General features: G+C 41.9%; 1 protein-coding gene across 1 annotated transcript in view; it reads left to right on the forward strand.

The window, feature by feature from the left end:
* LOC126161310 (uncharacterized) overlaps window positions 1-26,735 on the forward strand; it is a 187,599-nt gene that overhangs the window by 61,762 nt on the left and 99,102 nt on the right. The window contains exon 3 of the mRNA XM_049917063.1: window positions 23,997-24,083. Coding sequence (XP_049773020.1) covers window positions 23,997-24,083 — 87 coding nt within the window. The remainder of the gene's footprint in view (window positions 1-23,996; window positions 24,084-26,735) is intronic.

The raw sequence follows: 26,735 nt of genomic DNA on the forward strand, positions 1-26,735 counted from the left end.
TGGCCATTGTTCGGTCTTCACAGCTGAGCTATTTGCCCTCTACCAGACTGTTCTTTACATCTGCTGTCACCGACATTCTGCTTATGTCATCTGCTCTGATTCCCTGAGCGCCATCCAGAGCCTCAGTGATCCGTATCCGGTTCACCCTTTCGTGCACCGGATCCAGCGCTCTCTTCAGCAGCTGGTGGATGACGGTTCTCCGGTTAGCTTTATGTGGGTTCCTGGCCATGTCGGTATCCCTGGGAACGAAGCTGCAGATGCCGCGGCCGAGGCTGCGGTCCTCCAGCCTCGGACAGCTTCTTGTTGTGTCCCTTCATCTGATTGTAGCAGGGTCATTTGTCAGCGAATTTTATCGCTGTGGCATGCCGATTGGGCTACACTTACGGACAACAAGCTTTGGGCCTTGAAACCTCTTCCCACAGCTCGGACGACCTCTTGAGGTCGTTTTGGCCCGGTTACGAATTGGACACTGCCGGTTCAGCCATCGCCATCTGCTGACAGTTGCGCCAGTGCCGTTCTGCCCAGGTGGGTAATTGCTGACGGTACGCCACATTTTAACGTCCTGTCAGAATTTTAATACACTGCGCATTGATCTTGGCCTGCCATGTACTCTGGATGAAATTTTAGCAGATGACCCAGGAGCAGCTGCTCATGTTCTTCGTTTCATCCACTTGACAAACCTGTCTAAGGACATTTGATTATGATGTTTCCTTTTAATCCCTTGCCTGTTCATGTGCCTTTTATAGTGTTGTCATTCTTAGTTGCTGTTTTAACATTGTGCCTCGCAGTGCATTCATAATTTAGTCTAGGTGCTAATGACCACTGCAGTTATGTGCCCTAAAACCACAAAAAAAAAAAAAAAAAAAAAAAAAAACCTTTGGTTGCTCTGTCATTTTCTGGGATTGTGTCCTCAGTCAGACTGCCTTTGGAATTTACCATCTTTGACACAGAATTATATGCAATTCTGTGAGCACTGGAACAGATGAGACGTTCCCCTGGTGTTAGATTTGTCTGCTCAGATTCTCTGAGTGCCCTCGACTCTGACATCAGACATTTGTACCAGACACATACAGTAACCAAGAATATCCGGGATACTCCCTACAACTACGGCAACTGTGCAACTGTGGAAGGAGGTGTCTTTCTGCTGGGTACCTGGGCACATTGGAATTGTGGGGAATGAAAGGGTGGATCGAGCAGCCGAGTAGGCGTGTCGTGATCCTCTGGTATTTCGGTGTGCCATCCCCCTGCATGCTGTCATCTCGCTGTTGATGTATAAAGTCTTGTGGGTGGGAAGAGGAGTGGCTGGCAGTGACTGATAACAATCTGTGTGTCATCGTGCCCACAACTTGGCCGTGGAGTACTTCCTTCCAGCCACGTCGGTGAAACTAGGTCCTTCTTACTCGTCTTCGCATAGGCCACAGCACACGATTTCTTACTCCAGCGAGAGGACCCTCCAATGTATGGTGCTTGTGGCGTGCAGATCGTGGTGCACCTCATTTTATTGGACTGCATTTTATTTGCCGACTGGCGGGGTGCGGCATATTTGCCAGTGGATCTGCTGTCTGTCGGAAGGAGTACGCCATCCTGTATGCTGATAATTGTGGGGGATTTGCTTGCAATGAGCCGATGGTCTTCATCTAGTAAACATAAACAGAATGAGGCTAACAATATGAAGAACCTTCCAGCTGCACCACAGTTCCTCACATACTTAAGACAGTCAGGCATTTGCTACATTTAACCTGTTTATTATTCAGAAAGGTGTCGATGCAATTGCCGGCCTTGTCAATCGTGCTCTCGTTTACACAATGGCACTTTGCTTTTGTAGACTAGTTCTGCTTGCAGCTTCACTCCTCCGAGGGTATCCTGTTTGTGTCGAAGCCTGTCGAACACCGAATCCCGTGGTGTTACTTCCATTAGGCTGCTCGATATCTGACTGAGGCAGAAATCTGAGCTTACCTGTCTGATTGGGGAATCACTGCAGTCCGTGGGGTGGTGGTAAAGGTAGATGCATAGTTAGTGCCCACTCTTTTTCTCACGTTTGATTAGGAAGTAATGCTTCCCTTCGAGATCAAAGCAGGCTATGAAGTCTTGACAGTCTTTCTGTGGATTGAAAACGTGAAGTGCTGATACCAGTGTCATCGATACAACCACAGTTGAATGTCCTTTCGACACCCGGCCGAGTGTGTAACCTGTGGTAGGGGTGCACATGAGGGCGACTGCCTTGCCTCTTTCTCACCGCTGTATCAATTGCAATGGGGACCGTGCAGTCTCCTCCTGAGAATTTCGTGTGTATTTCGACAAGTGGGCCATCGGGAGATACAGGTGAAAGGGTGAAGGAAAATGTGCTGCTCATCTGGGACGACATTTGTAGTCAAACTGTCACTGAATATCTGTCTACATCACCCCTCTTTGTTGCTTACTTATTTTAATGCACACCATCCCCTTTTGGGCTCTTCCAGGATCTATCAGAGGTGCCCTCTTGGCTGACCTTTTCAATCAACTGAACCTTGTCTGCCCTAACACTGGAGCACCCACATTCCTTTCAGACTCCACGGTCTCCTATTCCCATTAGGACCTCTCGTTCTGCACTGCCCAGTTTTCCCGTTGCGTCGAGTGGGTTGTTATGACACATAATTGAGCGACCATTTCCCGTGTGCTATCAGTTTCCTGACTCCTACCCCACCTATGTGTAAACCAAAGTGGCAACCTTAAAGCAGACGGGAGGCTTTACTCCTCCCATGGTGGCTTGGGGTGAACACTGTTTCCCCATCTGTGATGACCAGGTAGAATACCCTACAGACGTCATCCTTACTGGTGCAGAATATTCTATTCCTTGTACTTCACCTTCACCTTCACCTTCACCTTTACTATTCCGTGTCTCTGTCTCTCGGCAGACTGTGGTGTCCCATAACACAATCCTATGCAGAGATGTGCTCTCCGTGTTTTTTAACTGTCATTGCACAGTGACTTACCATATTCGTTAAAACAGTTGCGTGTGCAGTGTCATTGCATTCTTCGAGATAGCAAAAAGCTAATAGTGTTTTTGTTGTTAGTTCTTTTAACTGCTGCACTCCCTCTTCCTTTGTGTGGGTGAACCTCCGGTGCTCTCTGGAACAGAGGTGCGTTCCCCCAATTTCTGGCCAGACCGTAACAGTTGATGTCATAGTAGATACTATTACCTCTTGCGGCTTAGCACTTTCTCCTTCATGCATACAACCGCTTCTGGGCAAAGGGCACATTTCTCAGACGCTGACGTGAAGCCACTGTCGTGCCTGTACCTTAAGCTAAGGTCAAACAGCTCCCTTACACCAACTGCTTCATTTCTCTCACCAGTTGCATTTGGAAGGTGATGGAACATACGATCCGTACCCGGCTGGTATGGTGACTAGAGTCTTGTAGTCCACTAACCACTGCACAATGTGTGTTTAGATTGCGCTGTTCTACAGTTCGCCATCACGTCACTTTGTCAACCCGTGTCGTTAATTGTTTTTCTTTGGAAATACCGGACTGTGGCCGTGTTTCTTGATTTGGAGAAAGCCTACAACCTCTGCTGGAGTACTGATATCCTCCGTCTCTCTACATGTGGTGCTTCAGAGGCCACCTGTCTCATTTCCTTCAGGAATTTTGAAAAGACAGTTTTCAATGTACGTGTGGGTTTGACCTTGTTGGACACCTATATCCAAGAAAATGGTATGCTTCAGGCTTCTTTCCTGTTTGTTGCTATCACCATTAACCTTACTATGGCCTGTCTCCCACTGAACATCTTCGGCTCCCTTTTCGTTGACGATGTTTCCACCTATTGCATTTTCCCACCATATTGTTGCCTGGAGTGGCATCTTCAGCGATGTCTTGTTTGTATTTACTTGTGCAGCATTGACAGTGTCTTTAACTTTCCAACTGCCAAATTCATTTGTATGAATTTCTGGTGGCGTGGTGGGTTTCTTCCACTGTCTGTACACCTGGGGCTTGTTGCTCTTCCATTCAATGAAACTATGTAATACCTGGGTCTTGTGCTTCATAGAGAACTTTCTTGGTCCTCCCAGGTGTCTTACGTGGCTGCCCACTGTACACGGTTCCTCAGTGTCCTAGTTGTCCTCAGCGGTGCTTCCTCTGTTTCTACCAATCCCTTGTCGGTTCCAAAATAAACAGTTTTTCGTTTTCGCATCTGCACTTCCATCCATCTTACACAATCTCAATTCGATCCACCATTGTGGCATCCCAATTAACTTTTTATACCTGGGGTTCACAGTAATGTAGAACTTCATGAAACACATTATTTCACAAAATTTATTTTGGGCAATGAAGTGTTACAGTCACTGGCATAAATATGTCTTTTATATTGTGACATCCGTTTGTCCACTTGCGCATTATACACTAGCCCGGTTGAGAGTCTGTATGCAGAAGCTGCTGAACTACTGCTGTCATACCGATGTGGTGATCTCCTCGGCAGATACGCCTGCCATTTGTCTGCCGTGCCTCCCTACCCAATTTATGCCCTTTCCTTCAAAGTCTCCTTTGCCTGCCAGTATGGGAGACGTGTTCATTGTTATTGTAACCTTCTGAAATTTGCTTTCGGCTATTGCTCCAGCAGCTTAACTTCATTCTGTCTGCCACTGTCCCAGTGAGTGTGAACCGTGTGCCACCTCGGACTTCGTTCGCTTCCTAAAAAAACGACTCCAGAGTTGCTCTGTTCCCGTCACTGATGGCTCTCCGACTGTGGTGTCGGGTGTGCCTTAGTCATTGGCACCAGTGGTTTTCAGTATCGGCTTCCGGAACACTGCTCCGTATACGACAGAGCTCTTCACCCAGTATCAGGCTGCACAGTACACCAGGAGACACAGGCTTTTCAATTGCGTCATTTGCTCTGACACTCTGTTCCCTTAAGAGCCTTTGTGCGCTGCATACCGTCCGTCCCTTACTGCAATGGGTCCAGGAAAGCTGTCACTTGCCCACACTTGATGAAACCACTGTGTTTGTCCGTTCCTGGCCACATGTATTTAATATTGTGTGTTTCCATTATGTAGTGTGTTTGACACTATCCATCTTATAAATTGTAACTTATAAGATTATTTCTCATGTATACAGTCTTTTTTTTCTGCTGAGAACGTTCTTTTGCACCACAGTTCTCACTGTATTAAGTACATTATTTATTAGAAGCTGGAAGAATCACACTTAAACTAATAAGCCCAGAATAAAGAAACTGAGGATAGTAAGGGACAGACCATTGAGTAACAAGATGTGTTCATTCTGTATAAACCTGTGTAGAAACAGCATTATTAGAGTCCCAGACTGGCATCTGATAAATCTTAGCCGTATGATTTTATGGCGAGTCTGTATTGTTGACAACCCATTGCCTCTTATGAAATTTACGTGTATCCCCTTCTTCCTAGTACCAGTATTCAGCTGTCTACAGGAGACAAATTGGAACAATTACCTTTGCAGTCGCTCTTATTTTCTTCTTTCGTGGCACTGTTTTAGGGCATACACTGTCATCTTCTGGTGAATCGGTGGATTACTTTGGAATTTCTTTTCCTGGATTTTGCCAACTGTTTGTCTTAGTCTTGGTTGTGAAGATGTTGCAGCAAAAAGGACACTGAGGGCAGTTGTAAATACATACTTGTATAACTGAGCAGTAGACACCCATGCTACTCAACAATATAAATGTGTATTTATAGCCACTGTTTTGCTGGACTCTTCGAAATCAGTCTTACCATAAGCAGCCAGGGAAAGAAATTCTAATGTTATCTTAATGGAATTTTTTGATGATTGACAGGACATTACAGTATTAAAGAGAGAAAACTTCCCTGTTGTTCAGCAAATATTATTTATTTTATCAAAAACTCACTTTTGGCTTCTTAGGCTGTCATCAGGTGACAATGTAATCCGCTGATCCACCTGAAGATGAGTACGTAGGCCTTCAGAATGTGTTGTGAAAGAGGGAAATAAGCGACTTTTATAGACAATTGTCTTGTCTCACAAGGTTCATCATTCGCAGTTCCCATATCATAGTCTACCACAGACAAGATAAGATTATTCAGTTTTGCACAACCTTTACATTTCTTCTGATATTAATTTCACCAAAAGTAGTAATTTCTGAGTAAATATATTGCCCAAACATACACATAATCAGCATTCCACGAATCCTACTCTGTACTCTTTAACTGAATAAGCCAGCTATGTCATAGGTATCGTGCTTAACTTTCTGGGAAGCATAACTTTCCACATTGTGGGCTCTGTTCTGCTCAAGAGGGCTGTGAGTCACAAAACATACTTCCTGTGATACTGTGCCGTAGATGACTGAAATAGGTAACTGCACTACCTGTGGTAGGAATGTCTCAAATCCTCTACTTAAGAGGTCAAAGCTTTCTAATGGCTCGTGGACTAAGGTTCCATTACAGAGTTAATGTCTGCGAGACATACATGAAATGTGAGGATTGAGAACAAATTATCTACCTCACCATTTTTGCACTGTTTACGAGACATACCTAATTAAAGAGAGTAATTGATAGTGTTATATATTGTATGTTAACTAAACTGCACTTTTTGCCTGGCTTTCTGAACAAGTGACAGCTGTTGCGTTCTCTCAGAATGGCTGGAAAGAACCTGCAACTCTATACAATAGACATTTTTGTATAGATAAAAATGCTACATCATAAGACTTGCTAGTGTTTTGTCACTGCCTGTAGCCTCACCCATAGCTGCAGTGCTTTTTGCTCTGCAGATGAGAGTTGGCTGCGTAACTCATTATTGGTCTCAGAAATCGTATTGTCTTAGTCTGTGCTAGTTTATTCGATCTGTGTTCTTCCCTCTGTGACACCTGCTTTCTGCTATCCTGCAGTCTACTTTTGTCTCTCTTGTGATATTCGCATACACATTTCTTGTCCTTCCTCTGAACCAGAAAGAAAACAGAAGATGAACATTATGTTCACACTAGAGAGGACCACACACTGATTGGCCATAGAGACAGCGACAGGTTGAGCCATCTGGTGACTCGCCAGCCGGTGACCAGATGAGCTCTGTCGCACTTATCAGGGGACCACTAGGCGGAGGTAGGAGCTCCTAAGGAAGGGACCAGGTATCCTGAAATAAAATGGAGCTGTAACAAACATCTTCCTCAGAAAATATATTGTGTAGGGTCCCTGTGAGTTGTGGTTTCGACTAACGTCTGAAGTAGTGCTGGAGGGAATTGACACCACGAATCCTGCAGGGCAGTCCATAAATCTGTGAGAGTAAGAAGAGGCGAACTCTTCTGAACAGTACATTGCAAGGCATCAGAGATATACTCAATGACGTTCGTGTCTCGGGAGTTTGGTGACCCGGCAGAAGTGTTTAAAATCAGAAGAGAGTTCCTGGAGCCACTCCATAACAATTCTGGACGTGTGGGTGTTGCAGTGTCCTGCTGGAATTGCCAAAGTCCGTCGGACTGCGCAGTGGACAGGAATGGGTAAAGGTGATAAGACAGGATGCTTAGCACATGTCACCTATCAGAATTGTATCCAGATGTATCAGGAGTCTCATATCACGCCAACTGCACACGCTCCGCACCATTATACAGCCTCCTCCAGCCTAAACAGTCCCCTACAGGCATGCAGGGTCCACAGATTCATGATGTTCTCTCCACATCCATCTATTCGAGTCCCCCTTAAACATCCCAACAACGACCACAATTTGAAATGAGACTTGACTGATTGGGCAGCACGTTTTCAGTCATCGACAGCCCAATGTCAGTGTTGACTGGCCCAGGTGAGGCATGAAGCTTTGTGTTGTGCAGTCATCGAGGGTACACTGTGCGTGGGCCTTAAACTCCGAAAGCCCATATCCATGTTTTGTAGAATGGTTGGCAGTCCAGCATTGAAATCTGCTGCAATTTGCACTTCAGTCTCATCGAACCATTCTCTTTGGTAGTCACAGGTCCCGTTCTTGCAGGATCATTTTCCAGCTGCAGCAATGTCAGAGATTTGACGTTTTACCGGATTCCCGATATTCGCGACACACTCGTGAGACGGTCGTCCAGAAAAGTCCCCACTTCGTCACTACCTCGGAGATGCCATGTCCCGTCACTCGTGCGCCGACTATAATACTGCATTCGAACTCACTTAAATCTTGATAACCTGCCATTGTAGCAGCAATAACTGAGCTAACAACTGTGCCAGACATGTTCTGTCTTATATAGGTGTTGCTGCATGCAGTGCCATATTCTGCCTGTTTACATATCTCTGTATTTGAATACGCATGCCTGTACCAGTTTCTTCGGTGCTCCAGTTTACGATATCATTACAGCAGGATGTTCCGTCACTTTCTTAATATATCTAGTGCATTGCGAGAACTTCGCCAAATGCTTGTATATATTTCGTGTCCAAAGTTTTGCAGAAGCATTAGGAATATGTGGTGGTCTACTGGGTGCAAAGATAAATGAGGTATCAAACATGACAATGAAACTAGCTTACCGACACGGCGAGCCCACCTCGAAGTCGATCGGAAGTATCCGGAAACTCTACGAAATACACAGTCGACCACTAGGTGTTACGAGCAGCAGATCCGTCAGTAGAAAAGGAAGCGGGGAGCGTTTTACTGTCAGTAGGGAAGCAGTAGCGGGAGGATCGGTCACCGTGAGAGCTCGAGGACTGAGAATGTGAACCGTCGGTCGGATGTCGTGTGAGTAACAGATCTGAATTTCGACCCTTCTCAAACTGTCGGAGTCTACTGTCGGTGACGTAATTGCCAAGTGGAAATGCTAGAGAGTGACCGTTAAGATACCGAGCAGACCGCGTGTACTGACAGAAGAGAACCACCGAGCATTACAGAGGGTGGCAGTGAAAAATAGCACTGAACTGATGGAAGGAGTCACTTGTGAATTACAAAGTGCTACTGGAAATCTAATTAGCACAATGAGTGTGTGTAGCGAGTTTAAAACAAATGGGGTACAACAGGTGAGCAGCTCCTCCTAAGCTACGCATTTATGTAATCCGTGCATAGAGATGCTGGAGGCAGTGTAGAGTGCGATGCCGCTGGACGGTGGATGACTGGTAATAAGAAATTTGCAGTGGCAAATCGTACTATACCCTGTGCTTATCAGACACGGGATCAGGTTTTTGCAGACACCCAGAAAATGTTGCCCGGCACCACGCGTAGTGCCTACAGCGAAGTACGGAGGTAATGGTGTTACGGTATCGAGACTGTTTTCACTGTCGGGGTGTGGTCCCCTTATTGCGCTTAAGAAAATGTTTAATGCAGAAGGGGGTACAAATACATTTTACAGCTTACATATTATGTACAGTCGAGGAAAAGTTGAGAAATGAGGATTGTGCACTACGACGAGACACTCGATCGTAAAGGAGCATCTTCGAGGCTCCGGTTTGTGGACGGAAAAGTTCCCAAAATGGACTGGCCTACCCGGCCCAGTCTCGACCGGAACCACTCGAGGCGTCTTCGGTACAATTTAGAATGTCGACTTTGCTTCAGACCGCACTGCCAGACACACTACTTACTCAGATTTTGCCTCCCGAAGAAGAACGGACTGCCATTCCTCCGCAGACATCGACACCTCGTGGAAGTGTCACCGGCTGTCGTGACCTGTTGTAGAGGCAAAGGATGGGGACACCTCGTATTCGTATTAACAGGTGTCTGTATACAGGGTGTTACAAAAAGATACGGCCAAACTTTCAGGAAACATTCCTCACACACAAATAAAGAAAAGATGTTATGTGGACACGTGTCCGGAAACGCTTAATTTCCATGTTAGAGCTCATTTTAATTTTGTCAGTATGTACACCTACGCTCAATGGAGCACGTTATCATGATTTTATACGGGATACTCTACCTGTGCTGCTAGAACATGTGGCTTTACAAGTACGACACAACATGTGGTTCATGCACGATGGAGCTCCTGCACATTTCAGTCAAAGTGTTCGTACGCTTCTCAACTACAGATTCGGTGACCGATGGATTTGTAGAGACGGACCAATTCCATGGCCTCCACGCTCTTCTGGCCTCAACCCTCTTGACTTTCATTTACGGGGGCATTTGAAAGCTCTAGTCTATGCAACCCCGGTACCAAATGTAGAGACTCTTCACGCTCGTATTGTGGACGGCTGTGGTACGATGCGCTATTCTCCAGGGCTGCATCAACGCATCAGGGATTCCATGCGACTGAGGGTGGATGCATGTATCCTCGCTAATGGAGGACATTTTGAACATTTCCTGTAACAAAGTGTTTGAAGTCACACTGGTACATTCTGTTGCTGTGTGTTTCCATTCCATGATTAATGTGATTTGAAGAGAAGTAATAAAATGAGCTGTAACATGGAAAGTAAGCGTTTCCGGACACATGTCCACATAACATATTTTCTTTCTTTGTGTGTGAGGAATTTTTCCTGAAAGTTTGGCCGTACTTTTTTGTAACACCCTGTATATTTTTTAGATTGTGTATGCTAAAGAGGGGATGATATTAAGTTGTCGATAAAGTAACTGCCACGGTATTGAGGAATAACTTATGCTTGCTGAAGTGACAGTTTCTTGTTTGACCCTATGCAAGATGGTGTAACCACGAAATCACATAGACTGTTTTAAAAACTCCATGAACGATGCAAAAATTCATTTAAAATAACAGTCGAGTACTCGGAGATAGTCGATAGTGGATGACGTCGACATTGCCCTCTGACACAAATTTGATTCCACATCTAAGAACACCCACCAGAATGAAGTATTTGTTACATAGCACCCATATTGTATCAAATTTTAAATTACTGTATTTTATTTGTGAGGAAATGTAAAATGTATTTTGCAATTTTATATTGCTCGGACATAGGTTTTAATATCTCTCAGGGTGGCTCATTTAACCTAGATTTTTGATTGAGCACCAGCATGTAACCTCATTGTTATTTAAACACTAGTGTAGTTCCTTTCATATGAAATGTTTTTTACGTAGTAAGGGCTCAGATTGTAATGGAGAGGTTCGTAAAACTCTAATGGAGGTAATATAAGGGTGGTTTGAAAAGTTCTTGGAACGGAATAGGAAAAAAGTACTTAATTCACTCAAACTTTTTATTTTTCAATGTAGTCTTCTCATAGATTATTGCACTTGGTCCAGTGATGTTCCAGTGCCTTGATCCCATCTTGAATACGAGTTTCCTCCAGCCCGCTAAATAGTTGTCAACTCCGGCTATCAGTTCTTTGTTTGAAGTGAATCTTCATCCACCGAGAAAAATTTTCAGTTTTGGGAAGAGATGGAAGTCTGACAGAGCCATGTCAGTTGAATAAGGCAGGTGTGGCAACAATTAATACCTAAGTTGGTGTAATTTTGCCACGGTGACGGCACGTGTGCTGGCACGCGTTGTCTTGATGGAAGAAGACTTTCTTCCTTACTAAACCTGGTCTTCTTTCGTGTATCTTTTGTTGCAATTTTTCCAGTAATTGTTTGCCCAGTGGGGAGATAATCTACAAATCTACACATCGCAGAATACTGTGCTGTGACCTTTCCCGCCGAAAGAATTGTCTTTGCTTTCTCTGGTGGTGGAGAATCGGCATGTTTCCACTGTTTTGACTTATTTTATACGAGAGCACTCGAGTTTCATTTGTGGTCATAAACTGGCGCAGAAAATTCTGTTTCTCCAAAAATGGGCCAAATGTTGTTCAGATATGGCCCTTCTTGTGCGTTTTTGATCCAGCCTCGAGAGTTTGTGCCCATCTTGCAGATAATGATTTTCATTTCTGATTCTTCAGTTAAAATGTGATATATCCTTTCAGATGAGATCTGGCAAGTGTAAGCAATTTCACGCACTTTTAGTTGGTGATCCTCCGTGATCATTTTTTGCACTTTCGCAATGATTCCTGGAGCAGTGGCGCACCTTCGCCGACCACTGTTGGATCGTCATCTGAGCTCTCCCGACCAAATTCAAATTCGTTTGTCCACCTGGCAACAGTTCAATACAAAAGAGCAGAGTCCCCCAGTGTATTCTGGAAATAGAAACGAATGTCCTTTGCTTTCGTGTATATCTTTATGAAGTAGAACTTCTCAAACCCCCTTCATATTTCACTGAAACACTATTGTTAGAGAGACTATGCTGTAAAGTTAGACTTACGAGGAGTCTTATCTGCTGCGAACAATCTGTATAGAGGTTCTGGCAAGTATAAGAAACATGTTACTTTACTGATCAACTTCAAAATGGAGAATTGGAAAAAGACCCTGCAGTTGTAATATTTGTATTTAAATATTGTTTAGACATAAAAAAGCACATCATGAGACTATGTACGTGCAGTGAAATGGAGAAAATTCCTGTAAGACCGTATCGGTTTGATACATTATGTATTCCACATTAAACAGCTTCATATTGATATCGATTTATGTATGCTTACAGATGGTGTAGCTGTGGTCTTCAGTCTGAAGACTGGTTAGATGCAGCTCTGCACATCATGCAAGCCTCTTTAGTGAATAAACACTGCAACCTACTTTCATTCGAACTTGTTTACTGTATACAGGGTGTCCCAGCTATCTTGTCCACCAAAAATATCTCTGGAACAATAACAGCTATTGGAAAAAGACTTTCACCGGTATCGATGTAGGGCTGGGGCCCATGAATGTACATATTTGAAAACATTCTAAAACGAAAGCATATGTGTTTTTTAACACAAACTTATGTTTTTTTTAAACGGACCTCCTATATTTTTTCTTCAGCAATCCATAGCATGACACAGCACATACACAATGGCATTGATTGCATCGCAATATTCCCATTACATCCCGAGATATTAAGACGCAAAGTTGACGCTTGAAACACCCGACATGCGCTGCTAGCGTACGTCCTGAGGCTCAGGTGTGAACCCCATGCTGCCCGCAATCGCGATGTGATTGACATGTGTAATCACACCTCCATACTTATCAAGAGGGACACTTACTTGTCAATCACATCGCGATTACGGGCAGCATGGGGTTCACGCCTGAGCCTCAGGACGTGCGCTAGCAGTGCATGTCGGGTGTTTCAAACGTCAACTTCGCGTCTTAATATCTCGGGATGTAATGGGAATATTGCGATGCAATCAACGCCATTGTGTATGTGCTATGTGATGCTATGGATTGCTGAAGAAAAAATATAGGAGGTCCATTTAAAAAAAAACATAAGTTTGTGTTAAAAAACACATATGCTTTCGTTTTAGAATGTTTCCAAATATGTACATTCATGGGCCCCAGCCCTACATCGATACCGGTGAGTCGTTTTCCAATAGCTGTTATTGTTCCAGAGATATTTTGGGTGGACAAGATAGCTGGGACACCCTTTACATACCTCGATCTCCCTCTGATAGCAGAATGTGTGTAATTCTGTATTGCTCAGAGTAACAGTGAACACTGATTTGATGAACTTCTCTTGCTACTCTCCCATGTGGGCCTGCGACCTATGTCCATTTGCCCCTCCTTACTGTATTTGAACCTCGGTTTCCCCCCGACAAGTTTTACACCCCCTCCCCCTCCCCCCTCCCTCCCAACACCTTCCTCACATAAGAACTGTCACATTGTCAATGCATCGAGACGTGTCCTATCGACTGAGTTGAACTAATAGTTGTCACAACATCCTTTTCTCTGCAGTTTGGTGTAGTACCTTCTACTTAGCTATTCTCTCTATGCATCTGATATTCTTTGTTCTTCTGTAGCATCACGTTTCAAAATCTATTTTCTTCTAGTCCTAACTGCTTATCACACACATTCCACTTCAATACAAAGCTACACTTCCTACAAATACCATCAGGAAATACTTCCTAAATTTATATTAGGTGTTAACAAATTCCTCATTTCCAGAAATGCTTTTCATGCTATACCCTGTCTGCATTTTAAATCCTCTCTCTCTCAATCATAACCAATTATTTTGCTGTCCAAACAGAAAAATCAGTTCACTATTTTTAGTTTCTCATTTCCTAATGTAATTCCTTCAACAATACCTAATTTAATTTTATTACATTCCAGTACCTTTGTTTTAGTTTTGTTGATGTTCATCTTATAAGCTTCTTTCAAGCCACTATCCATTTTGTTACACTGCTCCTCAGTCATTTGCCACCTCTGGAGAATGTGTCATTTGCAAACCTCTAAAGTTTTTATTTCTTCTCTCTAGTTTTAGATTCCCTCTCAAAATTTCTCCTGTTTCCTTTACTGATTGCTCAGTGTACAGATTGAATAATATGGAGGATAGCTACAATCCTGCTTCACCCTCTTCTGGAACATTTCTTCCTTGTTCACATCCTTTGATTCTTATAACTGCAGTCTCTCTTCTGTAAGAGTTTACGTACTATTAGTGGGTGTGTGGGGGATGGTAGTAGACTGAAGAAGAGCACATGAGATCTGTTTTTGGACAATACATGGAGTGCAATTTCAGTCTGTGAAAGCCGGAGTGAGACCCTAGGCATGCTTGGCTAGAGATTGTAAGTCGATACAAAGAGTATGACCATGGATGTTTAGGCTGTACACAAGGGACTTCTTGGTGTTGAGTAGGTAGCAGCTGTCAAAGTGCAGATATTATTACGATCTGTTTAAGGGTAGAGGTACTAAACAGCAATCTGCAAAGTGGAGGTTGACTTTGAGGGATGTGACTTGTTGGACTGAGGACAAGGTGAAGGGAATGGGGAGAGGGGGTAGATGTTCTGGAGGAATAGGCACACGGTGTTTTCACCCTTGGTCCAGATTATGAAGATGTCACAATCAGTTTGAACCAAGTGAGTAATTGGGTTTCTCAGAGAATGAGGAGAATTCCTCTGAGAAAACAGTTGGCCACGGAGGTTGTAGGTTGGGAGTGACTAGTGTGTTGCGAAAGGTAGTTTGTTGAAGATGAGGCTGTGGGTCTGGGAGGCATGGAGAATTGGTAGAGGAGATGGTTTGTGTCCTTCATTTGTATGTAGGTTCTAGGTAATAAACTGCAGATGCTCTCCCATAGGAAGGAGATGATTTCTGGAGGGGTGGAATATAAGATAATGATGTCACGTCCTCAGTGTCTACTTCCACCTCGAGTGTGGCTAAATCGGATCTCTTATCCACATTGAACCTACTTACCACTGGCAGTACCTCCATTTGGGCAGCTACCACACTCTGCATGCCAAGAACTCCCTTCCATATGAGGCTAGCCAACCATGTTAATCACATCTCCAGTGACAAGCAGCCCCACCCCAGATCACGTAAGAAACAGATTGATCGTCCTTACGGCACAACAGGCAACCGTAAAAATAGTTTTCCCGTCGGTCAACAGATGTCACAGGCAATGCTACAATGCTAACTGACCTGTCCATGTCGCGGAATTGGCAACGCTGTATCTTCGGTGACGTGAATGACGCTGATTTGTGTTCGGCTAGAGCGCTGCGCGCGAAATGCATTCGTCACACAGCTGACTGTAGACCATGATCGGTTATGGTTTTTCCTGAGTTTTCAATCGAAGAATGTAGATTAGCTCCTGTAATTCTACAAATCAAGTTTATTTCTACTGTAGGAATACTTCTCACAATCATATGCGAAATAAAATAAATGAAAAGTAACACACAAATATTTCTCGTGAGTTACTGTTTAAATGCAGACTGTATTGCAGTCGCATAGATTTTACACTCGCCGTCTATTTCCTCTTCGTTATACAGCTCTTCTGATACGAATTATGGTGGTAAAAAAGATCTCCACATGCAGGTTAACACTAGAAAGTTTTCAAAATCTTCTCAACGTCTTTGAAATATAATCCATTAATTTACTGACAAATTTTGCACTGAGCAGTAGGTTTCGCGTCCTGACATTACCGACATAATTATTTATTTTGCATAGAGTATGTATAGGGATTAGGTGAGTTATAACGAGAATATATTTTTCACATTGAGACTGTAAATAAGTTTAAGAAACAGATTTTGCTTCCTTTCCAAGTATTTCTGTAAGCGTTCTTAAGTATAACCACATTTTGCATTTGATTACTGTTAGTTGTAAACGAATATAATTTCATGTATGCACTTAACGATATCTTCGAAAAAAATAAATATTGTGAAACTTTAAATATCGAGAGTAAAAAAAAATTCTGTGATGGTAAACATCTTAACTTTGCGGTCAGCACATATACTATTGTCACAAGCAGAACTGTTTTGCTCAGATTTAACACATTACTTCTTTCTAGTTAAAAGTGGTAGAGTGATCAAGGAAAGGCAACGAAACTTATTTGTGCAGCCTAACAGAGAATCTTTATTTGGTACTTAAATACAATATGAATAAACTACATATTTTTTATAATTTTCAGTTTTGAGACAGTTCTACTACACTTGTCTTTGAACATAGTTCTGCAACTGTAATACAATTTGCATTTCACAAGATGATTCAAAATGAAAAGTCTGTGTTCTCCACATTCCTCATCGTCCAACCAATGAAAGTTTTCACGTTTTGATTTGATGTAATTAACAATCCTAAACTTCATATTTCTCTTATAAATAAAGTGTAAAAAACAGGACTCATATGCCTGTAAATATATTTCAATAACGTTGCTAAACTCAACAGTTGGAGCACCGAGTCCCACTGAAGAATGACACAGATTCCCAGTTGCGTATTTTTTTTATGGAGAATAAATAATTCCCTCTTCTCTTGAAGCTCACTGCTACATGTAAGTGCCTCCTTACATCTCAAACAACCATACTTTCCGATGCATATGTGTGCTAAGTAGCCAGCAAAATATGCTACTGAACACTGTTCAGAGGAAAGGTCTTCTGTGAGGAAGACAAATACTCGTCGGCCTCGATGGTACTCCCTTCTTCATCCGTAGAGGAACCAGGGGTGTTCGGAATTCCGACATTTCCAGAGCTCTCCCACAGCTGAGATTCATCACCTTCTTTTTGCAACACACAGTTGTTCAGTAACAGCATCTTGTCAGTGTCATTCTCACAATTTGAAGCATCAGAAGTCTTCATTAGTGAGTTAATAGTGCTTGTTCGGGACAAGCACCTTAGTGTTCTAACTGTTGGATTAGAGGGTTGTAGCCTCCTTTCTGACGGTACAAAGAAAATAAATTCTCAAGAGCATCTTGATTCAATCTGCTGGTCAGTAAAAATTTAATGCTGACAGTTTGTTCCTCAAGAAAAAACTGAGCAATAGCATACAGTCTGGATTAAACCCGTAATGCGTGGTGGTGTTATTTTACCCGTCTTTTTTTCAATTTTATTTGTGGTACTTAAGACATCCTTTGCATTCTGTAGCGTTTCCATTACTACTGGACATTGTTCTGATAATGCACACCTATATGGATTAGAGGAAAATGCTGTCCTGCTTTTCAAAACGTCAAACAAATTGTTCATAAATTCTATAAAAGTAGCTGTGCTCTCTGCTGTAGCACTCTGCAATTCTTCAGTCGCTACACAAGTTGCGATAGCTGCAGCAGCAGAGTGGCTGAGGACCTGGACTGCCATTTTTACATTCATTTTCTGGAATGAATCAAGTTGCAAATGACGGTCAGTGAGTTTTACCAACATTCTGCTTTTTTTGTTCTTCTTATCAATGTCATATGTTTTCCTGGCATCTTCGAATGAAACAACAGCATTGTTGAAAATGAAGTCTCCACTAAGCAGATTGTTTCGTATGCTTTTGAATAAATGTGGGACATCATAAATAGAAAACAATTTCTGTCGATTTACAATAAAATAAGGTTTTTCAGGAGTAACATGTTAATGCTTCACAACACTTCGATTACTAGCTCCCTAATCACAAATTACTAATTTTGGCTATAGGTTTGCATTTTGCAATAAAATAATTAGTTCCTGTAAGATTCCCAATAAATCCGCATGTTTTACTCCTGAATTGGACAAAAAATATGAAACGGGTAATTTCCAGTTTCTGTAGATGCCTCTAACAATAAAAACAAGTGCATAATTTGCAGGAAGTGGTTTTCTTCCCCTATCACCCAAATCTTCTAGACCTTCTACTAAATCGAGATCTTTTGCATATTCCAGATGACGCATTATCGACATCTCATCAAAAGATACTACCCATGCCTTTTCTGAATAAGTTTGTGCCTCAAATTTCTTGCTAAGTTGACTAAAAAGGTTTTTGTTAAACCCTGGTAGAAATTTGTGATGCCAATCCATCATCTAATTGTGGACAGTCCAGGTAATAAGATACCCAATTTTCACAAAAATTTATATGCTGCAGGAGATTTGTAAAACATCAGATAGAGATTTTTCTCGATAGAAGACCACAGACGTTTTTTGCTCTTGCACTGCATTGCAGCCAGTGCCCTGGCATAATCAGATGGGAAGCAGAAACTGCTTAACACATGCTCAATATTATTTGAGCTCCTACAATGCAATAATCTACTCTTAACTTTTGACAAGTGGGAAGTTTTGTTTTTCAGTGATCTGTTCATATTATGTATTTTCTGTTTCAGTTTTTGCTATCTAGGAGTATCCTCATCATCATGACGTAGCATAGAGAGTTTTCTTTTAACTTGTCTCGCAGGCATTTCTATGATTTCTTTCAGGTCTGGAAATGGTTCACACTTTTGTGGTGTTGCATTTGTTTCTACCAGAAGGTGACTAGCTGCACCATATGTTCTCCTTGGAATGTTCACTTTCAGTTGACAAACTATTCTCATCACTAGTTCCCTCACATCCTGCTGAAAAAAGAGTGTCAGATGTAAATTTTACAGGAACTGCTGTGTGTATAAGCCGTTGTTTCGTACTGTTCATGAATGACTTTTCATCAAAATGGACATCACACAGCAGTCTACTGTGCAGTTTTTCTGGGTCCATATCCAGCAGTTTGACGGCCTGTAACAATAACTATCTATCAGAAAAATACATATATGTATATACCGTTAACACATATAGTAGCTCAGTCTACATTAGCATGATAGGAACGAATATTTCATTAAGTATTTGCTAAGAGAGATCTTTGTGTGCAACCTTTTTGGACTTTCAAATATTATGATTAATTTTGGGAATGTGGCCCTATGGCGTTTTAAGCCTGGTCAACACTGAGCGAACTAAAACAGGAAAAACTGCATTTTCATATGTGTAGACGAATTTGAGCAAACAACATTCAGTCGTGTTTGGTTCATAAACTTTACTCGGTGCCCTCAGTGCCTCAGAAGTTCCTGCAAAAGTTAAGAAACACGTGATTTCTAATCTTTTCTGAGTGACATTACTTGCTTTGTAATTAAAACAAACATTGCGTATAATGTTGTTTCCCCTTTAGTGGTTAGCTTTTCACAGTGAGAAACAATTAAGTAGCTAAAGCATAACATCAATGTTTGCAAGTGTTTGCGTGATGAAATGCTGATTCTGTAGTGTTAATTCCATTCACCACTGCGAGACAATAACATTCAGTCTTTTTCGGTACGCATTCGGTAGTGTTAGTGTTCAGCTGGCTGTTGGTTTTTGAGCAAAGCATCAAAATAAGTTTGCCTCGTCTGCCCTTTGGCGTTACCAGCACGAAGAGTACTCGTCTTCTTTCGAACTGCTTTATGTTGCTGCTAGTAAATTTCCTCGTCAGGTGTAATGAGGAGCCAGCGAGAGTTGTCAACCGACATATGTGCAAATTTCTGGAATAAATCTAAAGAAGGCTGGAGCTGCAATTCAGTGTAAAGTGCGCTGGCACTTCTTCCAAGCGTTTCACATTTACGTAACAAATTAAGCCAACAACATATTTATTTTCCTACACCACTTTGTTTGCTTTGTCAAAACCAGCGGGCAAAATAATCTATCTCAAAATCAAAGATTTACATCGTAGCTGTAACTAGAAATCTGTGCGGACAGGAAAAATGCCGCCATCCGTATGTGTACTGCATCCACAAGATCATTATCCACATCTGCCAAGTTGGTTATCCACATTCTGAGATATTAACGTTTTGTAAAGCAGTTTAACCCACCACTGCTCTGAAAAGAGACTTGTGCCTGGCCTGAATTTTTGTCTGCCGATGTCTGCACATCGGTTGTGATGCGAATTAAGGCTTGACATATTTCAGTGACAGTCATTTCAAATTTAAATTCTTTTACTTTGCGTGTAACTTATCGTAAATGATATAAGAGTGGCACAAAACGATGAATTTTGGATTGTTGTTGAAAGGGGGCTGCAAACGCAGTAATATACAAGCGAAAGAGTGTTTTTCAAGCATATTTTGGCGGTGTCAACTTTGAAGAGCCACAGACGGCAAACCATAATTATGTTAAAAATTAGCTTTGTACAGTTTAAAGATAACCCGCAAATATTCGCAACAGACGTACACTTTTATCTGCAACACAGTTATTACTGGGGATATCCGCACTCGCTCAGACCTGTAACTATAATTAGTGTTGTTTTTGAGTGAAAGCTGTGTGAGGATTATTAGCGCACAGATAAAAAAAATTAAAATAGGCAGCGTCTATAGTTTGTATGCTATGCTCGCTCTTCTATTCTCTTCCCTCCATTCCAGTATTAACGCTTGTTCACATGTATAAACGAGTGGCAGTGAACATTGGCGAATTATCCATGACTACTCATTTGCAGCAGTGTAAACAAGGTTTTACACTCGTTCACTTAGTTTGCTCTAATATATACCAGGATTTAGAGGGACCGATGACCTAGCAGTTAGATGATGGCTATTATTCATTTATTTCACTGTTGCAATTTCAGCTCTAGAGCCATTTTAAAGTACCAAGGGAAAGGTCTTGTAAGGTAATGCTTCTTAAATTGTTTACCAAATGTTACCACACTATGCTTTGGATTTTGTTATCCATATCTTATATTGGTTTCAGTTTTCACATTGCACACAAAAATGCCTCTACACCCAAAATTAAGATAGTGAAGTGAATAAACAGTTTAAAAAAGTCCAAATCGCACCAGATTTCATTTAAAAATTATATGATATGATTCTTGTACAGGAAGGGCTGCCACGTTATATCAGAATAGAAGATCGACAAAATTTAGATAGGATCGAATGCTTAGGGCTCTTTATTAAATCTTACTCGTAACTAATTTATTGATTTACCTGAATTTAAAATCCACTCGCGTAACCTTTCTTTATCTTTGACGGGAAATCTGAACATTTTTAGTTCAGGATTTGTTCGTCTACTCCTTCCACAGCTGATATACTCACAGGCCCTCGGCATGACGACTCGATCCACTACCACCAGTACTTCACAGACGCCAAATAGTGGAAAGCAGCACGCTTTCAGCCGATGTTGCCACATATTTCACAGAACGGAGTGCCATCTAGTGGTTGATTCTACAAGTAAGGGTGTGACGCTGTTGCCGCCTGGTGGCCGTTCCCTGAAAAGGGTTGCCTGCTTGACCAAGCAATCAGGCAATCTGTTTCTTACGTGATCTGGGGTCCCACTCTAAATATGCTGAGGGTGTCACTGATGTCTTCACAAACTGAAATTACTCCCAACATCTTGTCCAGAAACAGGTATCCTTCATTTTGTTCCCCAGTCACCTACCATCCCTCAAATAACCACTGGCCAGTCGGCCACTCCTCTCGTGACTTGGTACCACTCGGGGCTGAAGCATCTGAATCACATTCTCTGCCACAGTTTCAGCTACCTCTAATCATGCCCTGACATGGAATCATCCCCCCTACCCTTTTCACAGTGGTATTCTGCAGCTGCCCACCCGACCTACACAATATCCTCGTCGGTCCCTACCTAACCCCGTGCCCGACAGCTCGTATCACTTCAGTAGACATAGGGAAAACCTACCCTATACATTGTCCCACGGAAACATACTCCAGTCCTGTAACAGTCATACCCTTCCCTGTTAAAGGTAGTGCTAACTGTGAAAGCAGTACCACTTAGCAGTACCACTTAGCTGCAACCACAGTACAGTTGACAGTGACCGTTCATGGTGACACAGTTTGTTAGTGGTTGTGCCTGTCTGTCCTTAATCTTCCTGGTGGGCCACACCTCAGACAAAAAAGATGTTATTCACACCTTGGTTGATAGGGCTTGCAAAATTTTATGTACAATACAAGGTTAACCACGTATGGTCACCCATTAACAACAACAGTAATTCTACAGAGGAGGAAGATCGAGCTCTACACCCTAAGAAGAGAATTCGGATCAGTGAGAAACAGTTGCCACCTGACAGGAGAGTTTATCTTCCATTTATTAGTAAGATTACACGAAGGGCATTTGGTAAGTAATGTGACTCATCTTTCCCTGTCCAGTTTCAGTTGAAAAATACAGAATGTGTTGTGGGACATAGTGGAGTACTTGTGCTTTGGCCCCCGTAATTTCGTGAAGTTCCAGTAGGTGATGGCGCTTATATGTAGCCTTCAAAATGACGTCTGTAACGGCAGTGCATTCCGAGTGGAGAAAAGTTGTTGAGCTTCTTTTGGCACAAAACTGGATCATTACAGATACTCCTAGGTGCTTGCAGATGTTTACGGTGACCTGGCAGTGAATAAAAGCCCAGTGAGTTGTTGGGCGAGATGTCTGTCATCGTTGCAACGAGGTTGTGCAACCCTGTCTGATCTCCCACATGCTGACCAGTTGCACAAATCTGTGCCACCCTCAGGAAACTGAAGAAATTACTTAAGCGCATTCTTACCCCCAAAAATGCAATCAGTCTCATCCTTCTCCTCCGCGACAACACGGGGCTTATATAAGTCTATGTATCTAAGAGGTCTTCCTCGACCAATTTCACATCTTCATATTTCCATCTGTTTGGCCCAATGGAGGATGCACTCTGCAGAAAGCAGTATATGGATGATGGGCAAATTATTGATGCAGCAAGACATTGGCTCAGATGTCAACCAATAGTGGTACCTTGCAGGTACACTGGCACTCACAGTAAGGTGGCAGAAGGCAGTCGCATTGAACAGTGATTATGTTGAAAAATAGGATTTTGAAGCCAAAAAAGTGGGGAATAATATGGTGTATTGGAATCCTGAATAAAATCAACCTGCTTTCAGAAAAAAAGTGTGGCATTACTTATTGTACTCCCCTTGCACTGCAAAAGTTTGGATGATTATCGACTTGAAACTATTTTCAGACCAACCAAAAAGTTAAAAGAATATTTAAGAGCAGCAAAAGATATGACATCATTTTGGATTTTGGCAACACTTGTATATAAAATTCCGTATAGTTGTGGACTAGTACATATTGGTACCACAAAAAGAAATAAGACCCATTTAGGTGAACGTAAGAGGAATTTGCATGTGGAATATAAAATGGATAAATGGACTGCAGTAGAACATGCGTACCAAGAGGATAATTCTGAAATAAAATTCAGTGAGATGAGTGTCCTATCGAAACTGTCACATTATCGTGCATGTGTGTATAGAGAGGCTATTGACATTTATAAACATAGTAATTTTAACAGAAAAGAAGAGGGTGTTGAATTGGATAAAGCATGCATGTTGACTTCCTATTGACGGAATGACTATAGATTCATTTCAGTTGAAAATGCCAGCACTACTAGAGGTGCTCTTGTAGCCCACTTTACTGGACAAATGTTTGATAGTCCTGTCCATATATTTGATACTGTGTTGAGTTCCAATAGCAGTTCATTGCTTCACCTCAGAGGATCTCCCTTGCAACTGGACATGAAATGTTGGGGAGTCAGGATACTGACCACGACCTTTCAGCCCAGAAGTTTTAAGTGGAATTAGTATGTTCTATCTGTATTCTCCATTACATATAACTTATCTAATTAATATTTTTTATTTTGTATGTTAATGTGTAGAGTGTTTGCAAATATTTTGCATGATAGAAGATAAATCTAAATTGCCATATCCGAGTCTTGACTTATTGAAAAATAAGACGTTTGTTTTTTTGTCAGCAATGGCACTTCAGTATAAGCTGCTGTCGTAGTTATCAGTCTGCAACTCTCTAAGCTATAGTCTATCTTGTTAAATTCTTATTATATGTACAGTACTACTGTGTCCTACATCCATTTGATAACATTGAACTGTACATTGCAGAAGTCATACATTTCAAGCAGTTCTCAGATTTATTTTGATGTGAAAAGCATTGTGTTTGACCTGTGATATCTTACAGAAATTCTTATTTTTAATGGTTTCCCATTGTTTCAGAATTGATGCTTCTAAGGATCAAGAAACACAAGAATGGATCGATCCATTTGATATGACATGCTACAGCCACGGAGAAAGGAAGATGGTGTAGGTATTAACTGTCAAATTACATTGAAATAAATTTTGCTTTTTATGGGAGTAATAAAGTAGGCAGATATCTGCTCGTCTTTGCTATGGTATTGTAAGAGCTGACTAAATTTGTTTTCATTGTGCAAGGTTATGGATTTGAGATTATAAGTATTGGCTCACAAGTAAAAATTTAGTCATTGATTTTACTTCACAACTGTGAGCACATTAAATATTTTTATCACCTGTGTCAGTGTAACATTCAAATACGTATGAGCTTTTTCCCTGAAAATGTGGTATAGCTGTAAAGCTACAAGGGACAGAATTGCTGACCAGTACTTCCTTCATGAAGTTAAGTCTCCTCGTAGCAAGATTCGGTGTGATTCAGATATAACAAGTTTTAATTGATATTTATATTGATGACCTGGAAAATTCTGTACCAATTTCTAATTTTGAAGGACCAAGCTCTCTCCATACACGGTGACTTACAATTTGGTCTGTTTACATGAAAACTGTTTTTTGGATAGATGAGAACTTGCTACTTTCAACGTGTTTGATACTTTCTTCGGAATCTTTGTTACCTATCAGTAACAACAAAAATGATATTGGCATAGAAACAGCAGATCCACTCACACACATTCTTGTGGTAAAGCTATCAGCCAGCTGCCGTCACTGCAGGCTGCGCTGTTCCTGTCTCTCACAGGCAGTGTATCTGCTACTGCTCTAATTTTGACAAGTATTAAGCTATTAAATGTTTGAGTTTCTATGTAAAATGTCTATAATCGAGTAAATAAATAATGTGCAGCGTGCAGTCACAGGCGATGCAGATAGGATGTCAGATTTTTTGACTTCCACGAATAGAAGAGGAGGGAAAAATGGAATAGAAAGGGAAGGTGAAGTAGATGAAGATGAGATGGGAGATGCAGGTAGTGCTGTAAGAACAACACAGATCACTGAGAGACCTAGGTTGAAACAGGACCATGATTTAGACAATATTCCTTCTGTAGTACCGAGATCCTTGGGAAAGGCAGCCACGATAAGCGTATTCTATCTGGTATGCAAGATATGAGACAGGTGAAATACACCCAGACTTCAGGAAGAATGCTGTAATGCTAATTCCAAAGAAAACAGGCAATGACAGATGCAACTATTACTGAACGATCAGTTTAATAACTCGTGCTTGAAAAATATTGATGCAAATAATTTACAGAACATTGGAAAAACTGATAGAACGCTCCCTCAGGTATGATCAGTTGGGTTGTGGAGAAATGAAAGAACATGTGAGGCAGTACTGACCCTGTGACTTATCTTAAGATAGGCTAAAGAAAGGCAAGTCTAAGTTACTAGCATTTGTATGTATAGAGAGAGATTTTGACATTGTTGAGTGGAACATACTCTTTCATTATCTGAAGACAGTAGTGATAAAATAGTGGGAGCAAAAGATTATGTACCACATGTACAGAAATATATTGCAGTTATAGGAGTTCAAGTTCAGGAGTATGAAATAAATTGGGGTTTGCCATTTATATTGTAATTCTGTGAGAGACAGCAAAGAACTAGGGAGAACAGTTGATTGGAATGATAGGCAAATGGCAAAAAGGACCCCAGTCGTAATGCTGGGAATATACCACATACGTTCTATGTACAGAAAAGCCAGTGTCGGAACGAATGGATGGTCCGGGGATACCATCATCACCCAACAAAAGCAGTATTGCAGGCCAGGACAGGTGAAGAAATCGTGCCCGGTGAAGCATGCCCCGAGAGAGACCGACCACATAATAAAATTTGATGAATAGATATTCTTGCTGAAGAGAAGAGATAGTGTTCACTTGCTTGGGAAAGCTATAGAAATTCGCAAACATTACAACAGGTTTGACAAGCAAGATGAAAGCCTCGAGGTAGAGAGACTACAGATTCCCGTGGCGCAGCAAACAATCTCCGCAGGTAGTGAGGAGGGGGAGCCACGGCAGTAACGACTGGCGAAATGCCCGCAGATGTCAGCGTGACTGGCATGTATAGCCTCGAGCTGCAGGAGATACCAGGTCACCACTGTTAGTGGAGGAGAAACCTTAGGCAGTGCCAGCCGTTAATGCTGACAAAATATCAGAAAATACGTTAAATGTCGGTCGAAGATCCCGAGACGAAAGCTGTCAGGTGATACGTCGACAAGTGAGTGCAAAAGCCTCGTCAGTGGTAAAGGATAGCACAAAAAGCATTTCCGAGAAAGGGGAATTTGTTAGCATAAAATATAAATTTAAATGTAGGGAAGTGTTTTCTGAATGTGTTTGCCTGGAGTGTAGCCTCGTAACCAAGTGAAAGACGGACGGTAAGCAATTCAGACGAGAAATGAGAAGCTTTTTGTGGTCCTACTGAAGAATGCTGAGGATTATTTTGGTAGATTAACTGAGGAGGTTCTGTATCGGATTTCGGGGAAAAAGAAATGTATGCCACAGACTGACTGAAAAAAGGGGCTCGGTTGATGGGACACATTGTGATGTGTGAATGGGTGTTTAGTTTGGTAAGGAGGGGAGCGAGCGAGTGTGAGCAGGTGAGGAAGCTGAGGGACGAACACAGTAAGCACGTTCAAGTGGAAGTAAGTAGCTGGAGGTTGAGAGTCGTGCAGGATACAGTGAGGTGTGTCAAACCATTCTTAGGGCTAAAGACCACAAGAGT

The sequence above is a fragment of the Schistocerca cancellata genome, chromosome 2, assembly GCF_023864275.1.
Source record: "Schistocerca cancellata isolate TAMUIC-IGC-003103 chromosome 2, iqSchCanc2.1, whole genome shotgun sequence".
In the NCBI taxonomy this organism is placed as follows: Eukaryota; Metazoa; Arthropoda; class Insecta; order Orthoptera; family Acrididae; genus Schistocerca; species Schistocerca cancellata.